We start from the raw sequence: 22,726 nt of genomic DNA, 5'->3' as shown, positions 1-22,726 counted from the left end.
TCTCCCTTCCTCCCTCCCATTCTATCTAAAAATCAATGGAAAAATATCCTTGGGTAAAGCTTTTGACCCTGCAATCCCACTTCTGGGAATATATCCTAAGAATCCCCAAACACCAATCAGAAAGAATATAAGCACCTCTATATTCATAGCAGCGTTATTCACAATAGCTAAGAGCTGGAAACAGCCAAAGTGCCCATCATTAGATGAGTGGATAAAAAAAACAAAACTGTGGTACATATACACAATGGAATAATATGCAGCAGGAGCTCTTACACTTTGTGATAGTATGAATGGACCTGGAAGTTATTATGCTAAGAAAAATAAGCCAGTCAGATAAAGACAAATATATGAGCCCTGGCTGATTTTGCTCAGTGGTTAGAGCATAGGCTTGCAGACCAATGAGTCGTGAGTTCGATTCCGGTCAAGGGCATGTACCTCAGTTGCAGGTTGTCCCCAGCCCTGGTAGGGTCATGCAGGAGGCAACTGGTCGATGTGGCTCTATCATATCAATGTTTCTCTCTCTCTCTCTGTCTCTCTCTCCCTCCCTCCCATTCTATTTGATGATAAATGGAAAAGTATCCTCAGGTGAGAAATAACAAAAGACAAATATATAATTTCACTTATATTTGGAATCTAATGAACAAAATAAATGATGAACAAAATAGAACCAGAGGCATAAATACATGGCACAAACTGACATAGGTCAGAGAAGTGGGTCGGGTGGACTGAATGAGAGAAGATGAAGAGACTAGCCAAAGAATACATCTGTGTAGCCCATGGACACAGACAAGTATTGTGAGGCCCACAGGGAGGGGAGGGTGGGGTCTGGGTGGAGGTGGGCAAAAAAAAGGGGGGGGGGGTGAAGGACATCTGTAATAATATAAACAATAAAAATAGAATAAATAAATTACTATCAAACTATTTAAAAAGAATGTGTACACTGAAAACACCAAATGTTGAAGATGTGGAACTGGAACTCTCATTGCTGGTGAAAATGTATAATGACACAATCACTTTGGAAGATGGAAGATTCTTATGAAGTTATGTGTTCTTATATTTAACTACCCTATAGTCTAATCCATTCCTGGATATTTAGCTATGAGATATGCAAACTTATATCCACAAAATACTTATATTAAGACTGTTCATGGAAACCTTATTCATAATAGCTCTAGACTGGAAACAACCCAAAAGTCCATCAAGAGGAGAATGAATAAACATTGTGGTTTATTCATAAACTAAAATATTTCTCAAGAAAAGAATAGAATGAACTGATACATTCAACAACATTAATGAATCTCAAAAACATTATGCTGAGCCCAGCCAGTGTGGCTCACTGGTTTAGCATCCACCCATGCACCAAGAGGTCACCAGTTTGAATCATGGTCAGGGCACATGCCCAGGTTGTGGGCCTAATCCCCAGTGAGGTGCATGCAGAAGGCGTCCAACTGCTGTTCTCTCTCATCGATGTTTCTCTCTAAAATAATCAACAAAATAAATAAATATTTAAAAGAGTACTTTAAAATAAAAATAAAAAATTATGCTGAAACAAGACTCAGGAGTACGTACTATGAAGTTAAAAAACAGGCTAAATTAGTCTATGGTATTAGAAATCAAAACAATGATTGCCTATGGGGGAGGGGTGGACTGACTGCAAGAGGGTACAAGAAAACTTTCTGGGGTGTTGGAACATGGAACTTCATTAAATAATCTCTCTAATTTTGTCTACGTTTCAAAGGTTTCAGAATAAAATGAGGGTGGTGATAAAAATGGGCTAGTTCTATCTTTTCTGATAAAGAACAATCTCTAAGATGTGTTGTTCAAGAGAAAAAAGCATAGGACAGAAGAATAGGTGTGGAATGCTAATATTAAGTGGAAGTAGAAGTAGAGTGCTCATGAAAGTAAAGAATATTTCTGGCCCTGGCCGGTTTGGCTCAGGGGTTAGAGTGTCCACCCGTGGACCAGAGAGTCCCGGGTTTAGTTACTGCTAAGGGCACGTACCTCAGTTGTAGTTTGTCCCTGGCCCTGGTTGGGGTCGTGTGGGTGGCAACCACTCAATGTGTCTCTCTCACATTGATGTTTCTCTCTCTCTCTCCTTCTCCCTTTCCCTCCCACTCTGTCTGAAGAAAAATGCAATAATGTCCTCAGGTGAGGATAAAAAAAATTTAAAAAAAAAAAAGAATAGTTTTGGAAGAACACGTGAAGAAACGTTAACAGAGGTTTCAGAGAATTGGGGTACTGTGAGGTTGGGATCTAGACTGGAAGATTTTGATAGAGTCTACTTTTATGCAGTGTTGTGATTTTTCTCACATATATACAGGGTGGGGCAAAAGTAGGTTTATAGTTGTATGTGAAACAGTTTATTCTTGAATTATTATTTATTAATTGTATTATTTTCCATATGAACAACTGTAAACCTACTTTTGACCTACCGTGTGCATTTTTTTTTGATCCTCATCTATCCTCAGATAAAGTGGGGAGGGTGGGAGAAACATCGATGTGAGAGACACACTGATTGGTTGCCTTCCGCATGACCCCAACCAGGGCTGAGGACAACCAAAGTATGTGCCCTTGATGAAAATAGAACCCACGGCTCTTTGGTTCACAGGCCGATGCTCTAATCCCTGAGTCAAGCTGGCCAGGGCCCCTGTGTATTTTTTTAACCTAAAAAACAAAATGATAAATGCTCAAGGGTTTACTTAAAAAAAAAACACATACACAAAAAACTCACAATTCCAAATAACAAAATTCAAACTAATCATGATCCACTTAGCCCTCCAACCCCAGCCCTCACAAATATACACTCTTTAAAATTTCTTGTGGCCCGGGCTGGTTTGGCTCAGCGCTTAGAGCATCAGCCTGCGGTCCAGAGAGACCCGGGTTCAGTTCCCACTAAGGGCATGTAACTCAGGTGCAGTTTGTCCCCAGCTCTGGTTGGGTCGTGTGGATAGCAACTACTCGATGTGTCCCTTTCACGTCGATGTTTCTCTCTCCCTCTCTCCCTCCCACTCTATCTGAACAAAAGACGAAAAACTGTCCTCAGGTGAGGATTAAAAATAAATAAATAAATAAAATAAAATTTCTTGTGTATCCTTCCAGGAAAAAAATGGATGCATATACATGTGCACAGTCTCTGTCTCTCTCTAAGTGAGCAACAGCATTATCTCTAAATTTTTTAAAAATGTTATTTATTGCTAAAAAATACTAACCATCACCTGAGCTTTCAGTAAGTCATACATAACCTTTGTGCTAGTGGAGGGATTTTCTCCCAATTTGTTAGAGAGAGAGAGAGAGAGAGAGAGAGAGAGAGAGAGTGCGCGCGCGTGCGCAATATATGTGAAGCACAATAAAGCAAGGTGCAATAAAACGAGGTATGCCTATGTTATATGAAATGTTCTACACCTCACTTTTTCATTTAATGTAGAATTTTCCAGATTGGCATATTCTACTTCATTTTTAAAAATTGCTATGTAGTAGTCTATTACAACAATTTTCATAATTTTATTTAACTATTTCTCCACCAATGGACATTTAATTTTTGGATATTTCTGTTATTGCAAATATTGCTACAATACACACAGCTCTGCATACTTTTGAGAATATATTCATAAAGTAGTTTCCTAGGTATAAAATCATTGAGTCAAAGGGCACTAACATTTTAAATTTTGACACATACTGATTTACCAAAAAGATTGTCTCAACACTCCCACCAACTGTGTGTTAACTTCTCTGCCAACACTGGCATTACCATTTGTTACGGGCTGAGTGTGTTCCCTGCAAATTCTTGTGCTGAAGCCCTAAACCCTGGCATCTCAGAAGGCAAATGTATTTGGAGACAGGAACTTTATTTTTTACATTTTTTTCCTTAATATTTTTTATTTCTTTCATTAAAAAATTTAATACTAGCTTTTTAAAAAATGATTTTTCAATTAGTTATTTAATATTATTCTGTATTAGTTTCAGGTGTACAACATAGTGGTTAGATTATCATATACTTTACATAGTGTTCCCCCTGATACTTCCAGTACTCAAATGGTCCCATACATGGTTACTACAATATTATTGACTATATTCTCTATGCTGTATTTTACATCCCTGTGACTACTTTGTAACTACCAATTCCTACTTTTTAATCCCTTCACCTTTTCCTAAACCCCCTCCTCTCTGAGGACCATCAGTCTGTTCTCTGTATCTGTGACTGTTTCAATTTTGTTTTATTTTTATTTTGTTCTTTAGATTCCACATATGAGGGAAATCATACGGTATTTGTCTTTCTCTGATTCACATATTTCATTTAGTATAATACCTTCTAAGTCTAGCCATGCTGTTGCAAATGGTAAGATTTCATCCTAGCCCCACCAGTGTGGCTCAGTGGATTGAGTGTCATCCCATGGACTGAGAGGTCCCAGTTCGATTCCCAGTCAGGGCACATGCCCAGGTTACGGGCTCCATCCCCAGTAGGGGGAGTGCAGGAAGGAGCCAATTGATGTTTCTCTCTTACACTGATATTCTATTTCTCTCTCCCTTCTTTTTTCTCTAAATAATCAATTAAAACATATTTCTAAAATATTAATAAAAAATATTTCATTTATTTTATGGCTGAGGGGAGACAGGACTTTAAAGAGGTGATTAAAATGAAGCTATTAGGGTGGATCCTAATTGAATTTGATTGGTGTCCTTATTAAGTAGAGAAAATCTGGATACACAGAAAGACACCAGGGATGCATAAACTGAGGAAAGACAGTGTGGGAAAACAGTAAGAAGATGGCCATCTGCAAGTCAAGGAGAAAAGTCTCAGAAGTAACTAAACCTGCTGACCCCTTGCTCTAGGGACTTTTAGCCTTCAGAACTGTGAGAAAATAAATCTCTATTGCTTAAACCACTGTAGTAGTTTGTTAAGGCAGCCCTAAGAAACTATTCCATCATTTAAAAATTTTTACTAGTCTTCATTTTTATTTCTTATACTACAGATATACCTTTAGTTTGCTTTCTGATTATTTAACACTTTATTTAACCCTGTATTTACTTTATTTAACACACATATATACTCTCTTAGCATGAGTTAATGTGCTTTATAAATGTCTACATTTAATATTCCTGCATTTTAGAGCCGAGGAAACTGAGGCACCAAAAGGTTATGTAAACTTGCTTGAAATGACAAAGTTAGCAAATAGTAAAGATGAGAACCCAGGAAATCTTCCTCTAGAAACTATATTTTTAACCACTATGCTGTTTATGAATTACTTAGTTATACATGCATAATTATAGCCAAATGTATCAATCTTGCCCATTATGACTTCTGAATTTAAATCCCTTCTTAGAATGATCTACCCCACTTGATAATTATAAAAAATTTTATCCACATTTATAGAAAGTTCATGAATTCAATTTTTATATTTAGACCTTCAATTAAACTAGAATTTGTTTTTGTTTAATGAGGAACACAAGAAATCCAGTTTTATTTATTTTTCCTAAGTGGGTTACCAGCTGTCCTGACACAATTTATTAGATAATCTTTCTCTCCTAATTTAAAAGGACACTTTAATTTATAAACTAAATTCTCAAAACTGTATGACTATTTCTAGAATTTATCTTTTTTTTTTTATCCTCACCCGAGGACATTTTTCCATTTTTTGTTCAGATAGAGCGGGAGGGAGAGAGAGAGAGAGAAACATTGATGTGAAGGGACACATCGAGTGGTTGCCACCCGCACGACCAACCAGGGCCGGGGACAAACTGCAACCGAGGTACATGCCCTTAGCGGGAACCGAACCCAGGTCTCTCTGGACTGCAGGCCGATGCTCCAACCACTGAGCCAAACCGGCCAGGGCTAGAATCTGTTATCTTTTATTAATGTTATTTCTACTCTAAATGCAAACTTTTAGTAAGTATTATTTCATAACATAATAGCTGTTAAATCTAGTTTTTGCCTCATTTTCCTTTTCAAAAATGTCTTGGCTATTTTTAAAAAAACTTTTGTAACTATTTATTTGAGCCAAACTAAGGACATGCTGAGTAGCAAGATTTCACATGCTCCCTTGGCTACTTTTACTTGTTAATTTGCCCCAGAAGAACCCAAGTATCAGTTTGTCAATGTATCAAGTATATAGTAAGAAACAGGTGATGCCCAGCCGGTATGGCTCAGTGGATTGAGCATTGTCCCATGGACTGAGAGGTCCCAGTTCAATTCCCGGTCAGGGAACATGCCCACGGTGCGGGTTCAATCCCCAAAAGGGGGGGCGTGTAGGAGCAGGCCAATTCATGTTTCTTTCTCCCGTCAATGTTTCTATCTCTCTGTCCCTCTCTCTCCAGAAATCAATAAAAACATATTTTAGCCCTGGCTGGTTTGGCTCAGCTGTTAGAGCGTCAGCTCATGACCCAAAGAGTCATGAGTTTGACTCCAGAGTCAAAGGCACATTGCAGTTTGATCCCTGGCCGTGGTTGGGGTCATGTGGGATGCAACCAATTGATGTGTCTCTCACATCGATGTTTCTCTCTCCCCATCCCCACTCTACCTGAAAATCAATGGAAAAATATCCTCGGGTGAGGATTAAAAACAAAAAAACAAAAAACATATTTAAAAAATATATAGCCCTGGCTGGTTGGGCTCAGTGGATAGAGCATTGACCTGTGGTCCCGAGAGACCCGGGTTCAGTTCCCGCTAAGGGCATGTGCCTTGATTGCAGTTTGTCCCCGGCCCTGGCAGCCACTTGATGTGTCCCTTTCACATCGATGTTTCTCTTTCTCTCTCTCCCTTCCACTCTATCTGAACAACAAAATGAAAAAATGTCCTCAGGTAAGGATGGAAAAATATATATATATATATATATATATATTTTAAAATATATATATATATTTTAAAAATATATATATTTATTTTTTAAATATATATTTATATATATAAAATATATATATATTTCCCTTTATTGATTTTAGAGAGAGGATGGAAGAGAGAGATAGAAACATTGACGAGACAGAACATCGACTGGCTGCCTCCTGCCCGCCCCCCACAGGAATCTGGCCCACAACCTGAGCATGTGCCCCAACAGGGAATCAAACTGGTGACTTCTTGGTGCATGGGTCAACACTCAACCATTAAGCCACACCAGCTGTGCTTAAAAATATTAAAAAAGAGGAAAAAAAAAAAAAAAAAAAAAAAAAAAAGGCCCTGGCCGGTTTAGCTCAGAGGTTGTAGTGTTGGCCTGTGGACCAGAGAGTTCCAGGTTTGGTTCTCACTAGGGGCATGTACTAAAAAAAAAAAAAAAAAAAAGAGGGAAGGCATTTACAAATATTAATAGCTAGAGAGGCACTTAAGATTTGTTTGGTCCAAAATTCCACCAGATGAGGAATTCAGGCACAGCTAAGTTAAACAAACGGGCCAGGCCAATAGGGCTACTTAGAATTATCATGAGTCTCCTGAATCCTTTTTTAAATTTATTTATTTATCTTCTTTATTGATATGAGAGAGAGAGAGAAAGGAAGGGAGAGAGAGGGATAGAAACATCGATGAGAGAGAACATCAACTGGCCACCTCCTGCATGCCCCCCACTGGGGATCAGGCCCACAACCTGGGCATGTGCCCTGACCGGGAATTGAACCAGCGACGTCTTGGTGCATAAGTCAATGCTCAACCACTGAGCCAAACTGGCCAGGGTCTCCTGAATCTTAATACCAGGTTCTATCTATGGTTGGAAACTGGAGCCAAAGACAGTATTACAAAGTAACAATCAGAGATAGAAAACTAAAGTTCTGGTCCAGCTTCTTTTATTCCTTTCCAATGCACCCTATCTTCAAAAAGTAGAAAAAAAATTGTGCTTAAGCACCCCAGTTCAGAATCAGAACCCTGAAGTGTAGAAAAGGCAAAAAGAGCTGGAGACGTCTAAGAGAACCCGAAGTCCTGACATATCCATGACAACAATCATGCAGCATGACTTCCTTCTTGTTTAGTGTTTGAAACACTAAAATTTAGGAAAATGAGTATGATTTTTACAGTAACATGTTTTTTTTGCCTAAAAGAACAAAAATTTAAAAGACATGACCATGAACAAGTCCTATCTCTTTTACCTTTTAGGCCTATCTCTGGATTAGAAAAACTGTTGAAATATGCATAGGCTTATATGTGATTTTTCTCCTAAGTTCTTTAGGGATTCTTTTACCTGAATACTGCTTTCTTCATCTTCCCGGGGTGACTGTGCAGGCATCACTTCCACATCTGAATTATCAGATGAGGTATTACGCTTCCTTTTCTTCCCCACCACAGGAGTGATGGTGCTAAAATGGAAAAAACAAAGTCATTTTCAATGAGGGCAAGAAAAACTTAGGAGTAAGAAAATATAATTAATTTAAACCATTACAGATGGAAGGTTTCAGACAGACAGAAGCATCTAGATCTTCAGTCTGAGGGGCATTCAACTATTGAGTAGGGTGTTTGAAAAAAAGATACTGGGGTTTCTAAACCACTGGCTGACCTCTATACCAGAGTTGTCAAATCCTCACTACCCCTGTATTCACAAATACCTGAGGAAAGGAGCATACGAGAGCAGAATGAATACTAGACTAGGACTTACAAGGCCTTATTTTAGTCCCAGTTCTGTCACTAGCTGAGCATCAGTTTCCTCTTTTATAAATATTGATGATACCTGGTCCGACAGTTGGTGAGAAGCAAATAAGATAGTAGATAAGAAATTTGTTTTTAACAGCTAGAAAATTCTATACAAATATAAAGCATTATTATAATTACACCACAAAGCTGGTAAATCCTAGGGAACTGAAGCTAGGGAGAAAGAAGTGAAGTTATAAGACATGAAAGGGAAAGAAAGAACATTCAATTGTGACAAGAATTACATGGCAAGCCATGGTTCTGTCAACACTGCTTAAGACTAACAGCGGGTGCTGAAATCTTCTCTAGTTCATAGATGCTATGCAAGAATAGGGCAGCTATGACTCCAGCAGCTCTGTTTTTCTAGTGTAGTTGGTATGAGGTAGAGAAATTCTTCACACTACAGTGATATCAAATCAGAAAGAATATATGAAAACACAAGCACAGCTTTTAAATTTAACCCCCAACACAAGGATCTTTTCCTGTATGTTATTCTCTTTCAAAATATGTAAATTTCTGTTTAACAAATCATGTAAGCATTGAGACAGAAAAGAAAGGCCTTATTATCTTCTCTGACAGATCACTTTGAACTATGTTGCTGTTAAATACATGTATTTCCTCTCAACACTAATTTAAAAATGAGTGCACTGCCCTCAAATGCCCCATCAGAATAGCAAAGGGTTGTACTCACTTCAGCTTACTTTTGCCCTTGGTTTTGGAGGTACCAGATGTCTTGCTCTTCTTTGGCTTTTCTTCCTTGAGCCTTTCCCCACTGCTCTTTTTCCTGCGTTTCTTTTCACCTTCCTCCTCAGGCCGAACACTGGGCAACTCATCCTCATTTAGGACTCGAGGTATGTTCTGCTCACCCCGAGCTCGGGCCCTAGCAATGGCCTCTGCTACAATCCGATTTGCTTTCTCTTGTTTCTTCTGGTGCTCCAGCCTGCGGTTTTCTTCCATTCCTGTCTTGCCCCCGGTGTGAGGAGCAGAGCCTGCTGGTGAGGACAGAGCTGCCACTTCACTGGCACTTAAGACTTTAACTACAGAAAGTCCAGAAGAGGCCCCTTGGGAAGAGCCAGCCTACAGAAATGAAAACATTGAAATTTCAACTCGCTTGTAGCTAAATGGACTAAATAAAACCCAGCTCTGAAGCAGGTAGGCTAGAAACTTTAGTTCTCTAATTCCCCAAGAATCCGGCTCAGATGCAAATCTCACTAAACCTGGACTTTTTTTTTTTTAAGTTTCTTTGGTGGGAAGGGGGTAAAAAAGGGCAAGAATTGTGCCAAATTAAACTTCTAAATCCTTTAGCAATGCTCCACATGTCAACACCCATCTCTATTATTCTAGAAAATTTTCACACAATATAGCTAGTACTGATCTCTGGGCTAAAAGTAAAAAACTCAAATTCTACTCTTAGCCTGTCTTTGTCTCTCTGGGGAGATGGGAGGAGTGGTAATCATTTGACCTCTTTAAGACTATTTATTTATCTTTCAAAGGAGTACCAGATAAATCACCTCTTCTCCTAAACTCAACAACAACCTTCCAATCTTTTCATGATATAAATAAAACAAGGTTTCCATGAATGAAAGAAACAAAAGTCTACATCTCAGTTCAGAGATATGACTCTAGACTGGCCTCACAGTCAACAATGAGTGGTTGCTGAGGGTAGTAGCAAGAGATTGAGGTCTATTTTCCTTCCTGTGTAAATCTCACCTGTGGCTGTAGTACCACTTTGAGTGGTACTGAAAGTCTTTGTCCTGGGCTCTGTCCTGGTCCCATTATCTGAGCCTGTTGCACAGAGGAAAGTGTCACTGGCTGGGTTGCAGGTGGCTGCTGGGGCTGTGGCTGTGATGATGGAGGCTGTGGTACAATCTGAATTTTCTGCTGTGGCTGCTGCACCTGCAGCTGGATAGTTACTACTTTGGCGGGCTGCCCCTGAGCATTCTTGGCTTGAGTCAGGGCTGCTAGTTGGTTGCCCTGTAACACTATCTTCCCTGGTAGACTCCCTAGCACGACATGCCGATGTCCTTGGGGACCTCCAGACTGTGGCTGCTGGAGGACCAGGGTGATGCGTTTCGATTCACCCTAGAGTAAAGAAAGGAAATTGCAAGTACATTAAAGAATGGTATACACTTAAATATTTATACCAATTTTCCTCATCCTAGAAACATGGAAACTGAAGGGGAGAAGACAGTACAATTCATTTGGTTCATCCTATCTGTCTTGACAGAATCTTTTCGGTAACACCTCTGCCCAGTAGGTATCAAGCCTATTTTTGAAAAACTCCTGATAGGAGGTTATCTACTAAGGCAGCCATTCCATTTTTTTGGAATTCTATTAGAAGTCTTTATATTGAACTGAAATCCACCTCTTTATAGTTTTGTTCTACTGGTCCTACTTATCTTAATACTGCTGCCCTTCTCCCCCAAACTCTTTGGCCCTTTTTTCAGAGGCAAGGGCCTCTCTTCTTAGAATAGAAACTAGCCTTTTCACTGGGCAAAGCAGGAGGATAATCTTAGTAATAAGAACAGGGAAAAGATACACATAGCTTCTATAAGTCTTACAATATAAATATTTTTAAATGATTCTCTGTTCCCATAGCATCCTATATTTCCCATAAAACTTGGTACCAGACGTTATTGTGAATTCTTGTCTAGCTCTCTATTTTGCCTGGTAGACTGAGTTCTGTAAGTAGAGGGACTGTGGCTGTCTTGTTCAGTATTAGCTAGGTAGTGTAAACATGTAGTAAGAGTTCAAAAAAATATATTAACACTAACTGCTTCTACCTGATAAGCAGTAAGTACATGGCTGTCAATACTAACTGACAAAAAGCAATGATGGAATTTAAATAGGATTTCCTAGAGCTAACTCTCGTGTGCTCTCTCTCTCTCACAGTTGCTGGGCCCTCTACTAAACCAAAATTCACCTCCCCCTTTCACTCAAGTCACCTGAGTAGGTGTAGAGGTCAGTGTAACTGCAGGCTTCAGTGGGGGCCCTGTGGCCCCAGGGTTTCCAGCAGGAGCTGAACCCTTAACTGGCTGTAGGACCAGCTGCTTTACTGGTCGGCTGGGCTGGACAACGCGCTGAACAGTAGCCTGGTTCCCAGGAACCTTGGCAGCCAATACTGTATTACCAGAGACAATGGAAACACCTGGTCGAAGGGGAGTGCCGGTTAGCACTTTGGTAAAAGTGACTTTTCCACCATTGGTTGTGCCAGCCACCAGGGGCTGAGCTGTGCTGGTGATACCTTGGGCCTGAATTTGTGCCACATGGGCACCAGTGACTGAGGAGCTTGGTGGGGCTTTAAGGATAACAATCTTAGGGGCTGACTGAGGTGGTTGCCCTCCAGCACTACTAGAGGACACAGCTGTGGCAGAGACACCCATGAAAGGATTCCCTTGGCTCAGGATCTCCTGGTTCTTGGAGACCTGCAAAAGTCCTGATGTTGGCGCTGGTGTCTGTAAGACAGGTTGGGCTGGCTGCTCCTGGCTGACGGGCTGAGTGGTATAATCATGCAAGGTTAAAGATTCTGGAGCTGAAGCTGTTGATTCCTTGGGAAGTTCTGTGGGGGCTGTTTCCTCTGGTGGGGGGACCAGGTCACTTGCTGATGGATTCCCCACATCACCACCTCCACCATCCTGGTTCATCTGATCCAAGGAATCCAGAGAGCTTGGCAGTCCAAGGGCTTCCTCAATGGGATCTTGTGTGACCTGGTTGAAGCTGTCATCAGTCAGAGAGTCCAGGCCAAATAAATTTGGGTCATCAAACAGATCCATGATAGGGTCTGCCATCTTGGGAAAGCAATGGAGGGTACTTCCCCCAAGGTGTAGGGAGGGAAGGGGAGGGGGGGTACTGGCTCTCCCCTCCCCTCCCCTATTAAGAAAAAATGTACACAATGGAAGACTACTCTTCAGGTAAAGAGGCAAGAAACAAGTGCATGTCAGATTGTCCTGACCTTCATGGAGCAAGATGGCTAGGTCTTCAGAGGAAGATGGTGGAACTCCTGTTGTGGGAAGACAAATGAAAAATAAGCAAAGTAGGTGGCTTCAGGAAAACTTTCTCCTTCTTAGGTACCATGGTTAATATCAAATCACATCCTAATAAGAGAAGAGGGGTACCTCAGTTGCAGTTCAGTCCCCGGCCCTGATCAGGTCATGTGGGAGGCAACCAGTCGATGTCTCTTTCTCATATCGATGTTTCTCTCCCTCCCTCCCACTCTATCTGAAGATAAATGGAAAAATATCCTTGGGTAAGGATTAAAATAATTTTTTTTTAATTTAAGAGAAGAGGGAAATATGAGGTAATCTAAGGACAGAGACAAAGAAAACACCCACATTTCTGCTTAAACACTGAAACAAAAAAAAACATAATAAAATAAACTCAACCCCCTTTTTGGTTCTTGAAGCTTCTGTCTGTCAAGATCATTCAGCTGTCTTTGTCCATATCTCTTTACAATTATCATTCTTATGTAAGGAATTTAATAGTCATTCACCTTCTATTTAGATTTCTTAAGTTGACAGAACTTAGCAATATACCAGCAGCATTTCAGTGACTTGTGGATAAAGATTTCTGGATATATTGTATTTTATCAGTTTTCCTTGTATTTTAGATACTTTCACTTACTAGTGGCAAAAATAATACCTTTAACCAAGCTCATAGTACAATCGTGCTAAGCTTACAGTTTTACCGAGGAACTTTTGCAATTATTTTAGTTAACATATTAATTAATCTATACCTAGTATTTCTGTTCTGAATCCCCTCCCCTTTCTCATATTTAACATAAAAACTTCCTTTGCAAGGATTCAAAGAATTCTACATTTTAGTTTCAGTTTATAGTCCCAACTTTCCCTTTCTTCACTTCCTATACATACCCTATATTCTAGTCTAAGTAGACTATACAGCTCCCTAATGTGATTATTATCTGCATGTCTTTACCTGTTATGCTATAGGTACACCCCCACCACACCCACATCTCTCCCAGCTGAAATCTTTCCCACCTTCCAAGGTCTTCTACTCCATAAGGTGAGCCCCCTTTAACAACAGAGCAATCTGTGATGACTTGGTCCCTTCACCTTCTTTAAGTACAACACTGCTTGCCCTTATTGAAAGACTTATATTTAATATTATACTAGAATGATGAGTCTCTTGCCCATATCCTCTGAAGGCCCAAATGGTTCCTTTGTGCAAATTACAAGGTGCTTGCTCCTCAAGATGCTTGTCTGCCATCTGCTGGAAAATTGTCATATTATCGATGATGATAATGAGTATGTGCAATGCATACCCTGTACAATACTGCGTGGTGGCCCAGTGCCTCCTTCCCAGACTAGACTAGAAGAAGGCTTTCCCACACAATCCCCACACTTTTTCTCTTCCTTAACCCATTCTAGTTATCCTTATAAAACAATATAGTAATGTGGGTAAATATACCCCAGAAACTCAGACATAGATAAAAAGAACAGACTCATCAGTCAGTAGCTGGCACATCAGTTAAAATTACAAAGTATACATGGTATCTCCACCAATGTCAAACAAAATCTTTCTTGCTCCAAAAATTATGTGCCCTTCACTTCTTACCCAGGATCCCTATTCCTGGGTGAACTATTCCTGGCTAAACTATTCCACCAGCTCATTCCAGCCTCTCCTATATAATGCATGCCCCAAATTTACTCAAAATGGCAACCAGAAAAGTTATTAACAGTTCTTGATTTAATAAAAAATCTACTCAATAATTTTATAAACTTCCTCAACACTATCAGACTTTTTTCTAGTTATCCCCGTACTGTGCTACTTATCTTTCATCTCCTATTCACTGTCACAGAAGTCATACTAGCTATCTAAGAGAAGTACACTAAATATCTAACAATTAGAATCCATATAAAAACTAAAATAAGTTTCCACTAACTTGAAGTTTATGCTGATAATAGTTTATAACTTGCCTTTTCTTCCATAGGGTATTTTGTCCTTTCTACAACTTTTTGCTATTTTATTCTTCCAATGCTCTTCTTTTCCTCAACAATAGCCCAATCTCAGACAGAGAAAGATCTCATTTTTTAATGGGAGAAACGAGGCTAACAGTTTCTGAAATACTTCCTTACCCCCATACAACTCAAGTACAAGTTTCTACAGATCAATGCATTTACCATTTATCTACCTTCCCAGCTTTTGGGCCAAATTTCTGCTTCTCATGGTTCAGTCTGGGCCCAATAATTTAAAAAACCTCACCACTGACTTAAAGCCCACCACCAAGTTCCACTGCTTCTCAGTCCCATCTCATCAACTCACTTCTACTGACCTAATTCATCTTGTACATATTTTTAAACCCTAGTTTCCTATTCCTTTTTAACTCCCATCTTTAAACTGTTCTTGACTCTCAAAAGATTAAACCTTTCCCAACCTATCTCCAACTCTCTTCACCTCTCCTTCTATTCCTACTTAAGGGTCATCCTGGCTGTATCCACATCTGGCCTACCCCACCAAGCTCATCTATCCCATGGATCAAACCCTGGTAGTAAAAATAGACGTTAAGCATCGAAATATATGAAGCACTTAGATACCCCACCTAAAGCAAGTGCCTAGATAAAGAAGTTATACTACTGCCCCAAAGAGAAACACATGTATATGCTCAAAAGGAAAGGCAAAATTTAATGGTTACAATTCATCACTTTTACTAATTCCAAACTAATGACCAGACTAATGACAGAAACCTTGAGGGGTGAGTTGGGGAGAAGTGAAATTAGTCAGTTAAGGTTAAAATCTAAGACTATCACCTATAGTCTCCAAATAATAAGCCAGTTAACACTAAGAAATAATTCATATAATAGGCTCTCATCTCACCTCCTTCCTAAAAAGGTAACCACTATTTCCCTTCAATGTAAGTCTAAACTACCGTCCTTCTGCAGTTTTGTCATTTTTAATATAGTTCTTCTTGGCTTTTTAAAAAATGTTTTTACTGATTTTTAGAGAGAGGGAAAGGGAGAAGAGAGAGAAAGAAACACCAATGAGAGAGAAACATGCATCAGCTGCCTCCTGCACGCCCCCGACTGGGGGGCCTGCTACCCGGGCATGTGCCTTGACCGGGAATCCAAGAGGCAACTCTCAGTGCATGGGTCAATGCTCAACCACTGAGCCACACGAGTTGGGCTTCTTGGCTTTTTTAAATCTAGAGTTCTAACTCTCCTTTTCTTATTTTACATGTCTCCTCACCCCTGCCCATTTCAATAACAACTTGTCTGTCCAATCATAAAGGACTTTGTTTTAATTCTCCTCTATACTTTTCCATCTCAATCTCCCCATACTTTACAACAAAGCAGTGATTCTTAAATTGGAGATGAAAGATACAGTAGTTTGAAAATGTGCGCATTCAATGACATAACTTTAAATTTATCAAGTGGAAAAGGAAAACACACCTCATTGTTCAGGTTATTTATATTCAATAAAACTGGACAAAATCTTCTTGGCTAGTGAAGATCTGTAAAAGAGGGGCTGGAGCAGAGAAAGAAGAGGCATCCATGACTCGGAAGGGTTATCAACACCATGGTGGGATAAGATTTCTTAGGTCTCCCAAAAAGGGAGTTTATCAGAGTTACTGTTTATGATGGATAAGAAACACTGCAACAGTTGTTGTAATAGGTAACATCCATTCTCCATTTACAGATTTCTCTGTACTGCCCATTCTCTTAGAAGATAATGAATGTATGCCATATTGATAAATGCTGACCCTTTTTTTGGTGATATGTACTTTTACAAAGTACTACCTATGCCCATTTAACCTAGAACTGCTCAAAGATTCAGAAAATAACAAACTGTTTTACTTCAAAGTATAAATCTTGTTATTGGAAACTGTATCTTTTCAAGAGGATCAGCAGCAGACATACATAAACACACGTTTTAGAAACACAAGATGCTCACAAGCAGCTTAATATGAAATGAGAAATCCCTCGAAAATAAAATAATCAGAAGGCCTAAAATGAAAATCACCAACATAATTTTAAAAGAGAAAGATTTTAAAACCGTACCATGGAGACATTTGTGAGACACAAAGGGTCTCAAATCTTATCAAGAAATGGGAAACAAACACCCAAGGTGAATGTAATCACAATTTAGGGTCAGCAAGGGATGGAAAGGCACAGATCATAAGAAATGGAGCTTTTAACTTAGAGTCACTCAGGAGATTTCATCAAGAAGACTGAGATCCTAGGCCATTTCCTCTATCTTTTCACCATTCTCACTGCCAAATGTGACTGCTTTGTTTTTGTTTTCCCAATTACTTAAGGAAAAAGCACTCACACCTCAATCAGGGGTATGGACATTTAGGGGGAAAGATGGCTAGTAAAGTGAGCCCTTCTGAATAAACAAGAAAAACAAAATAGGCAACTATGAAAGCTAAAAGCATGGACGTATGTTCAGGAGGTAAAGGAGAAACTACAGACACTAAATACTCATATGAAAGAAGGGGAGAGGCAAGGTAAGGAAGTCAGGGGTTTATGAATAGGGAAACGCGACTGGGGGTGGGGGTGGCGGGGACCCGGATACATTACCTGCTCATACTGCCGGGGGTTGGTGCCAGTAAGGCCCATACAGCAGAGGCGGGGGATTTCTGGCAACTGGCGCCCCCAAAATGGAGTTGAGGTACATGCACTTGAGGGAGATCTAGCGGGGTGCCCTCAAGAGAGGGGATAACCAAGACGGAAAGATGCGGGGGGGAAGGGGGGGTGTGGATGCCCGGGTGGGAACAATGTTAGGGCGGAAGCTACAGGCTGAAAGGCCCGACAAGCCCTGAAGAAGAAAAGGAGATGTGCCTCACCCCAGTGTGGGAATAGAGGTGCCTTTACCTGCAGCGGCGTGGGGGGCCGGTTCGCCCCTCTCGCTGTCTCTCCAGCACCAGTTCCCCCTCCTCCTGCGCAACCGAACCTGATGCTCCAGCCCGCCCCGCGTCCTCATTGGCTTAACTGGACTGCCACTCACCAAAGAAGCAAAGACGCAAAACAGCGCAAAGGGTGGGACTTGAGAGAGCTTTCCCCCTCCCCCGCCACCGCGGGTTAGGTTGAGAGCGCACGGAGAGGCCTATCCGGTTTCTAGGGCCGAGGCGAAGCCTGCAGCTCGCTTGGAAAAAAAGGGGCCTGGCCAGAGGAGCGGTCTCACGCTGCGGGAAACTAGTCCTAGGGATTAAATTCCCTACCGCCAACACTATATTCTGTACACGAAAGAGCAGAAACTCAGCAGGGAGGGTTCCACACTAGGCCAACTCTGCCTCCTCTTGAACTCCCTGCCTTCTAGCAGCCCTGTCAACTCTTCTGCTATAGTGACTATACCTTATCCCTCTACCCATTAAAAGAGACCAAATCTTATCTCCACCATGGGCGTGAAGCAGCCCCGTTGCTGAAATATGAGGGGGGGGGGGGCTTTTATTCTTAAAAGATAAAGCACTCTTTCTGCCACAACTCCAAATGCTGGTTTGCATTCTCGACACCCCCAACCGGAGGGCAGAATCTCTTTCCAGAAGCCTTCTAACAATTCCCAGCCCCCTCCCCTCCAAAACACACCCCCAGTTCCTCACCTCAAAACCTCGTCTCCTGACCCCACTTCATTTCTGTTGAAACTGAGCTCCTTTAACATACTGGCCACAGTGTCCACTTGAGACTACTCTAATTCCCAATGAGAGTAGTCAAGTCCAGAAAGATGGTAGTATGCAAGCTTAAATCCCCCAAAGTAAACTGTTACTAAAAACAGTTGCTGATCTCCTAACCACATTTCCCCTGAAATGTAACCATTCTCAACAATGAAATTCTACTTTCTGTACTCTAGGACACAAACAAGGAAGCAGATCAACTTGGCTGTAGATCTCCTATTTTTAAACATTCTAGCATTACCACTATTGCTAGGAATACTCAATTACCACTTCTATAAACAGCAATACTGTTTTCCCATTCACTCAGGCTCAAAACCTCATCCTTATTTCATTTCTTTGCCTTATCAAAACCTTATCCTCTGAGATCTACATCAAATGTCTCTTCATTTACTCAGCATTTATTGAGCATATGATATACCAAGTAATGTGGTAGTATTAGAGAACCAAAAATGAATAGCTATATCTCTACCCTCAAAGAACTCACAATACATAGGAGTATATTTGAGTATATATGTGGGGAGAGGGTGAAAAGTAGGGATTATTACAGTAGTGACAAATGTAATATACAAGGTGATAAGTGCAATGAAATAAGCAGGGGATACAGAAACAGATGAAAGGAACTTAATAACTTAGTAAGAAAAGGTATCAAGGAAGTACTTTCTTAACAAACAAGAGTTAACTAGGGAAGATAAGTGGGCTACCATAAAGTATTCAGGCAGCAGGAACAGTTAGAGGAAAGACAAAACAAAGTACAGCAATGAGAAACAACATGAGACATGTAGTGGAAACTCCAAGTAGTTGTGTAGTTCAGACTTGCCAAAGTGTAAATCACAAAGAACAAATTAGAGGAAGATGAGATTGAAAGGATAGGTAAGGGCCAGACCCTTCAAGGAGGACCTTGAATACCACACTAAATCATTTTCTTATAGGTGGATGAGGAGCCACTGAAACAGGGAATGACATGACCAGAACTGCATTTTGGTTAGCTAACTCTGGCTGTTGGATAAAGAACAGATTTAGCGAATGAGGAAACAAAGGACACAGAACCAGGAGGCTGCTATAGTAGTACAGAAAAGGATTGTATAGTAGATATTTGCCGATTTTTCTTTCTGGCCAGCAACCAAAAGCCCCCTTCCTATATTGAGGGAATAGCTCAAGTAAGAGTCTTCAATGGGACACTGGATATTACCTTCCACTATACTTAAAATTTTTTTTTCCTTTATTGATTAAGAGAGAGAGAAACATCAATGAGAGAGAATATCGATTGGCCGCCTCCTGCATGTCCCCTACTGGGGATAAGGCCCACAACCTGGGCATGTGTCCTGACAGGGAATAGAACCAGTGACCTCTTGGTGCATGGGTCAATGCTCAACCACTGAGCCACACCAGCAGGACTACCTTCCACTATAGAGCCAGGGGGCAGAAGGGAGTAGGGGATTGGAGGCAGAGGTCCTGCCTTCTCTTCCTGGCAGAGACAAAGTACACACAACCTAGGCTAGTTTAACTGGACACTCCTAAGGAGAACTTTGACTTTGAAGAGGTCATGCAAAGTCTCAGAACTAGCAGTTAGACAATATTCGGCAATGGCAGATACCAGAGTAATACTGCAGCATCTTACACAGACTGTTCAGTGGTGTGACCTTGGCTATGTTTTCCATGTCTCTAACCTCCCTTGGTTTTAGATCATTTTCTAAACCAGGCTCTCTAGCATCCCCATTAATTTTGTCAGCCATATAATGTCCTTCCAATAAATTCCCTTTCTGCTTAAGTTAGCCAAAAGATGACTTTTGTTGTTTGCAAACAAGGATCCTAAGATGATTGGGGCATGAATCAGCAATGTGATGGTTCAAAAGGTAATGATGGGAAGAAAGGGACAGAGCTGAGTAATACTTAGGTCATACAAATTGGTAGAACCTGGAGTTTAGGGGCAAAGATGAGTTCAACCATGTTGAGTTTGAGTTGCCTATAGTATGTTAAGTAGTGATATTCAATAGGAGATAGGATGTATAAATCTAACAGTTGGCGTGGTGATAGATTTAGAGTTACCAGTATCTAAATGGTAGTTTCAAGAGTGAAGATTAAGCAGGGAATGTGAAGAGCAAAGCCAATATACGAAAAACTGCACCAATACAGTTGGAGAGACAATAGAGAATACTGGAGTCTGTGAAGAACTGGAGAAGTCATCTCCATTCCATTTTTTTTTATCCTCACCTGAGGACATTTTTGCACTTATCTTCAGACAGAGTGGGAGGGGGAGACAGAGAGAAACATCGACGTGAGAAAGACACATCGAGTGATTGCCACCCACACGACCCCAACTAGGGCAGGGACAAACTGCAACTGAGGCACGTGCACTTTGCAGGAACCGAACCCATGACTCTCTGGTCCAAGGGCCAACGCTCTAACTGCTGAGCCAAACAGGCCAGGGCCCCATGTCCATTCCAAAAAGAGTGGCTGCTATTCAGCTCTAGTTAAGTGATGCCATGTGGAAATGCACATCCAAGGTTGAGAGAGAACTTCAGATTTTTCTAAAGCCAGAAATACAGTTTTATGTAAATCTTCTAGGTTTTTAATGTGCACTGCATAAATTAAAAAAAGATAACTAGTTTTAAAATGTTTTAAACACCATACAGGCTAAACAAAACACTTAGCTGGAAACCCAACTGCTGAGATTTTTGGTGTAGAATAAGAAAAGCTAAGGAGGAACCCAGAAGAACATCAGGATTTAAGAATCAGAATAAGCTACACCTACCAAGCAGGTAGAGAAGGAAAAGCTAGAGAAGCGCCGAGGGCAATGTCACAGAACCACAGAGAGTAGAGTAATGCAGGGCGAAAGAGTGATCAATTATATTGAACCAAGAAAATATGTCCAATAACATAACTTTAAATTGTCCATTGGATTTAATAATTGAAAACCTTCTTGATTCCCACTTTTCATTGTCAAGCCAAAACGAATCAGTCCAATACGAGCTTGCACAGTATTTTAAGTACTTTTAAAAAGAATTCTCTTCGCCGGCTGGTGTGGCTCAGTGGTTCAGTGTTGACCCATGCACCAAGAGGTCGCCGGTTCGATTCCTGGTCAGGGCACATGCCCAGGTTGTGGGCCAAATCCACAGTGGGAGACATGCAGGAGGCAGCCAGTCGATGTTCTCTCTTATCGATGTTTCTATCTCTTTCTCCCTCTCTCTAAAATCAATAAAGGAAAAAAAAATATTTTCTACTTTGTATTTCATTTCTATTTGTACATGGAAGTATAATGAGCTTTCAAGACAGAGGGATGTTGGTTCAAATCTTTGTCCGACCAAGTAAATTAACCTTCTTGAGTCTAGTTCATTCCTCTCTACAAAGGGGGATCAAGTTACAGGGCCACTAATGAAGATTAATGAATCACCTATTACAATATTTGGCATATAACCACTATGTCCTAGGAGGTACTCAACAAATGTTGCTGGATAGAGAGTTGGTGAAAATTTTTGTTTTTGTCAGTGTGTCTACCTAATCAGTCTTAATGAGGATCACCATTCAGATTAATGGCTTCCCAAATAATTCATTGATTTCAGCAGGCTAATTCCTATAAGCCTGAATGTATACTCTAGCTCCCCTTTCTCTATATTAAATCTAATTTAAGGCAAATGAGAATAACTACTCTTTAGATTCCTCTAGCTCCCCTTTCTCTATATTAAATCTAATTTAAGGCAAATGAGAATAACTACTCTTTAGATTCTATAGTCTGAAGATCATGTTCAACTGACTTCGTTCAGCCTAAATGTGCAGTAGAGATGTTCTAAATCACTAGTATCCAACTTTGAGTGGTGAGAGACCTAAATTAAGACTCTTAGGATCCAAGGAAGGGCCATGAAGATTTCAGAATAACCAGTCACACCCTCAAACACTTTTTTTTCGGATGGCTTCATCACACTTTTCTAGTTTTCCTTCTACCTCTCCGGCCACTTCTCCTTTGCTATTTTTCACCTCTACCAGCCTTTAATTGTTGAAGTTCACCAAGCTTTGGTCCTAGAGCCCTCTTTACTTCTCATTTTATACTTCTTTTTCAATAATATCTAATTCTAATTCACATACATGGCCTCAATTATTATTCATTATTTTTTCCACCAAGTTATCTATATCTTTCATGTCTCTTATGTACATCTCTGGACAAGATACTAACTCTGAACTGCAGACCTGTATATCCACTTACTTACTCAATAGCTCTTCTCTCTAGTCTCCTTGGTTGAACCACTTGTCCAGCTCTCCCCAGAAGAGGTTTAGTGACCTTAAGGAGACTGATTCCTTGGTGGTCTCTCCAGTTTCCTCCATCCTCGCCACCATGCACGCACTCACACAAAAATGGTTGTCACCCTCCAGTATCTCCTACTGGAGGGTGATGACTGCAGAGACCAGAAACCCTCTTCCTTATCATCTACATCCAATATTTGTAAATCCTGCCATTACCTCCTAAATATCCCTCCAATCCATCCACTCCTGTCTCTACTGCCATTCTG

The 22,726-nt window shown here is 40.5% G+C and overlaps 1 protein-coding gene across 7 annotated transcripts in view; it reads right to left on the bottom strand.

Moving 5' to 3' along the window:
• The window catches only part of CHD8 (chromodomain helicase DNA binding protein 8), a 72,867-nt gene that overhangs the window by 41,787 nt on the left and 8,354 nt on the right, over positions 1-22,726 (bottom strand). For 3 of the 7 annotated variants that reach the window (XM_036252467.1, XM_036252494.1, XM_036252486.1), the window contains exons 1-5: positions 17,428-17,503; positions 11,545-12,599; positions 10,310-10,681; positions 9,291-9,676; positions 8,157-8,271 (exon numbers count right to left, since the gene is read on the bottom strand). In XM_036252467.1, the coding sequence (XP_036108360.1) occupies positions 8,157-8,271; positions 9,291-9,676; positions 10,310-10,681; positions 11,545-12,387 (1,716 nt within the window). In that variant the 5' untranslated portion in view covers positions 12,388-12,599; positions 17,428-17,503. Of the gene's footprint in view, positions 1-8,156; positions 8,272-9,290; positions 9,677-10,309; positions 10,682-11,544; positions 12,600-17,427; positions 17,504-22,726 lie in introns of those variants that run through there. The other 4 variants (XM_036252501.1, XM_036252519.1, XM_036252476.1 and 1 more) reach the window with 3 other exon arrangements.

This window comes from Molossus molossus, unplaced genomic scaffold (assembly GCF_014108415.1).
Source record: "Molossus molossus isolate mMolMol1 unplaced genomic scaffold, mMolMol1.p scaffold_m16_p_1, whole genome shotgun sequence".
Taxonomy (NCBI): Eukaryota; Metazoa; Chordata; class Mammalia; order Chiroptera; family Molossidae; genus Molossus; species Molossus molossus.
Note: the sequence above shows the minus strand (reverse complement) of the source record. Positions and strands in the feature narration are given on the sequence as shown.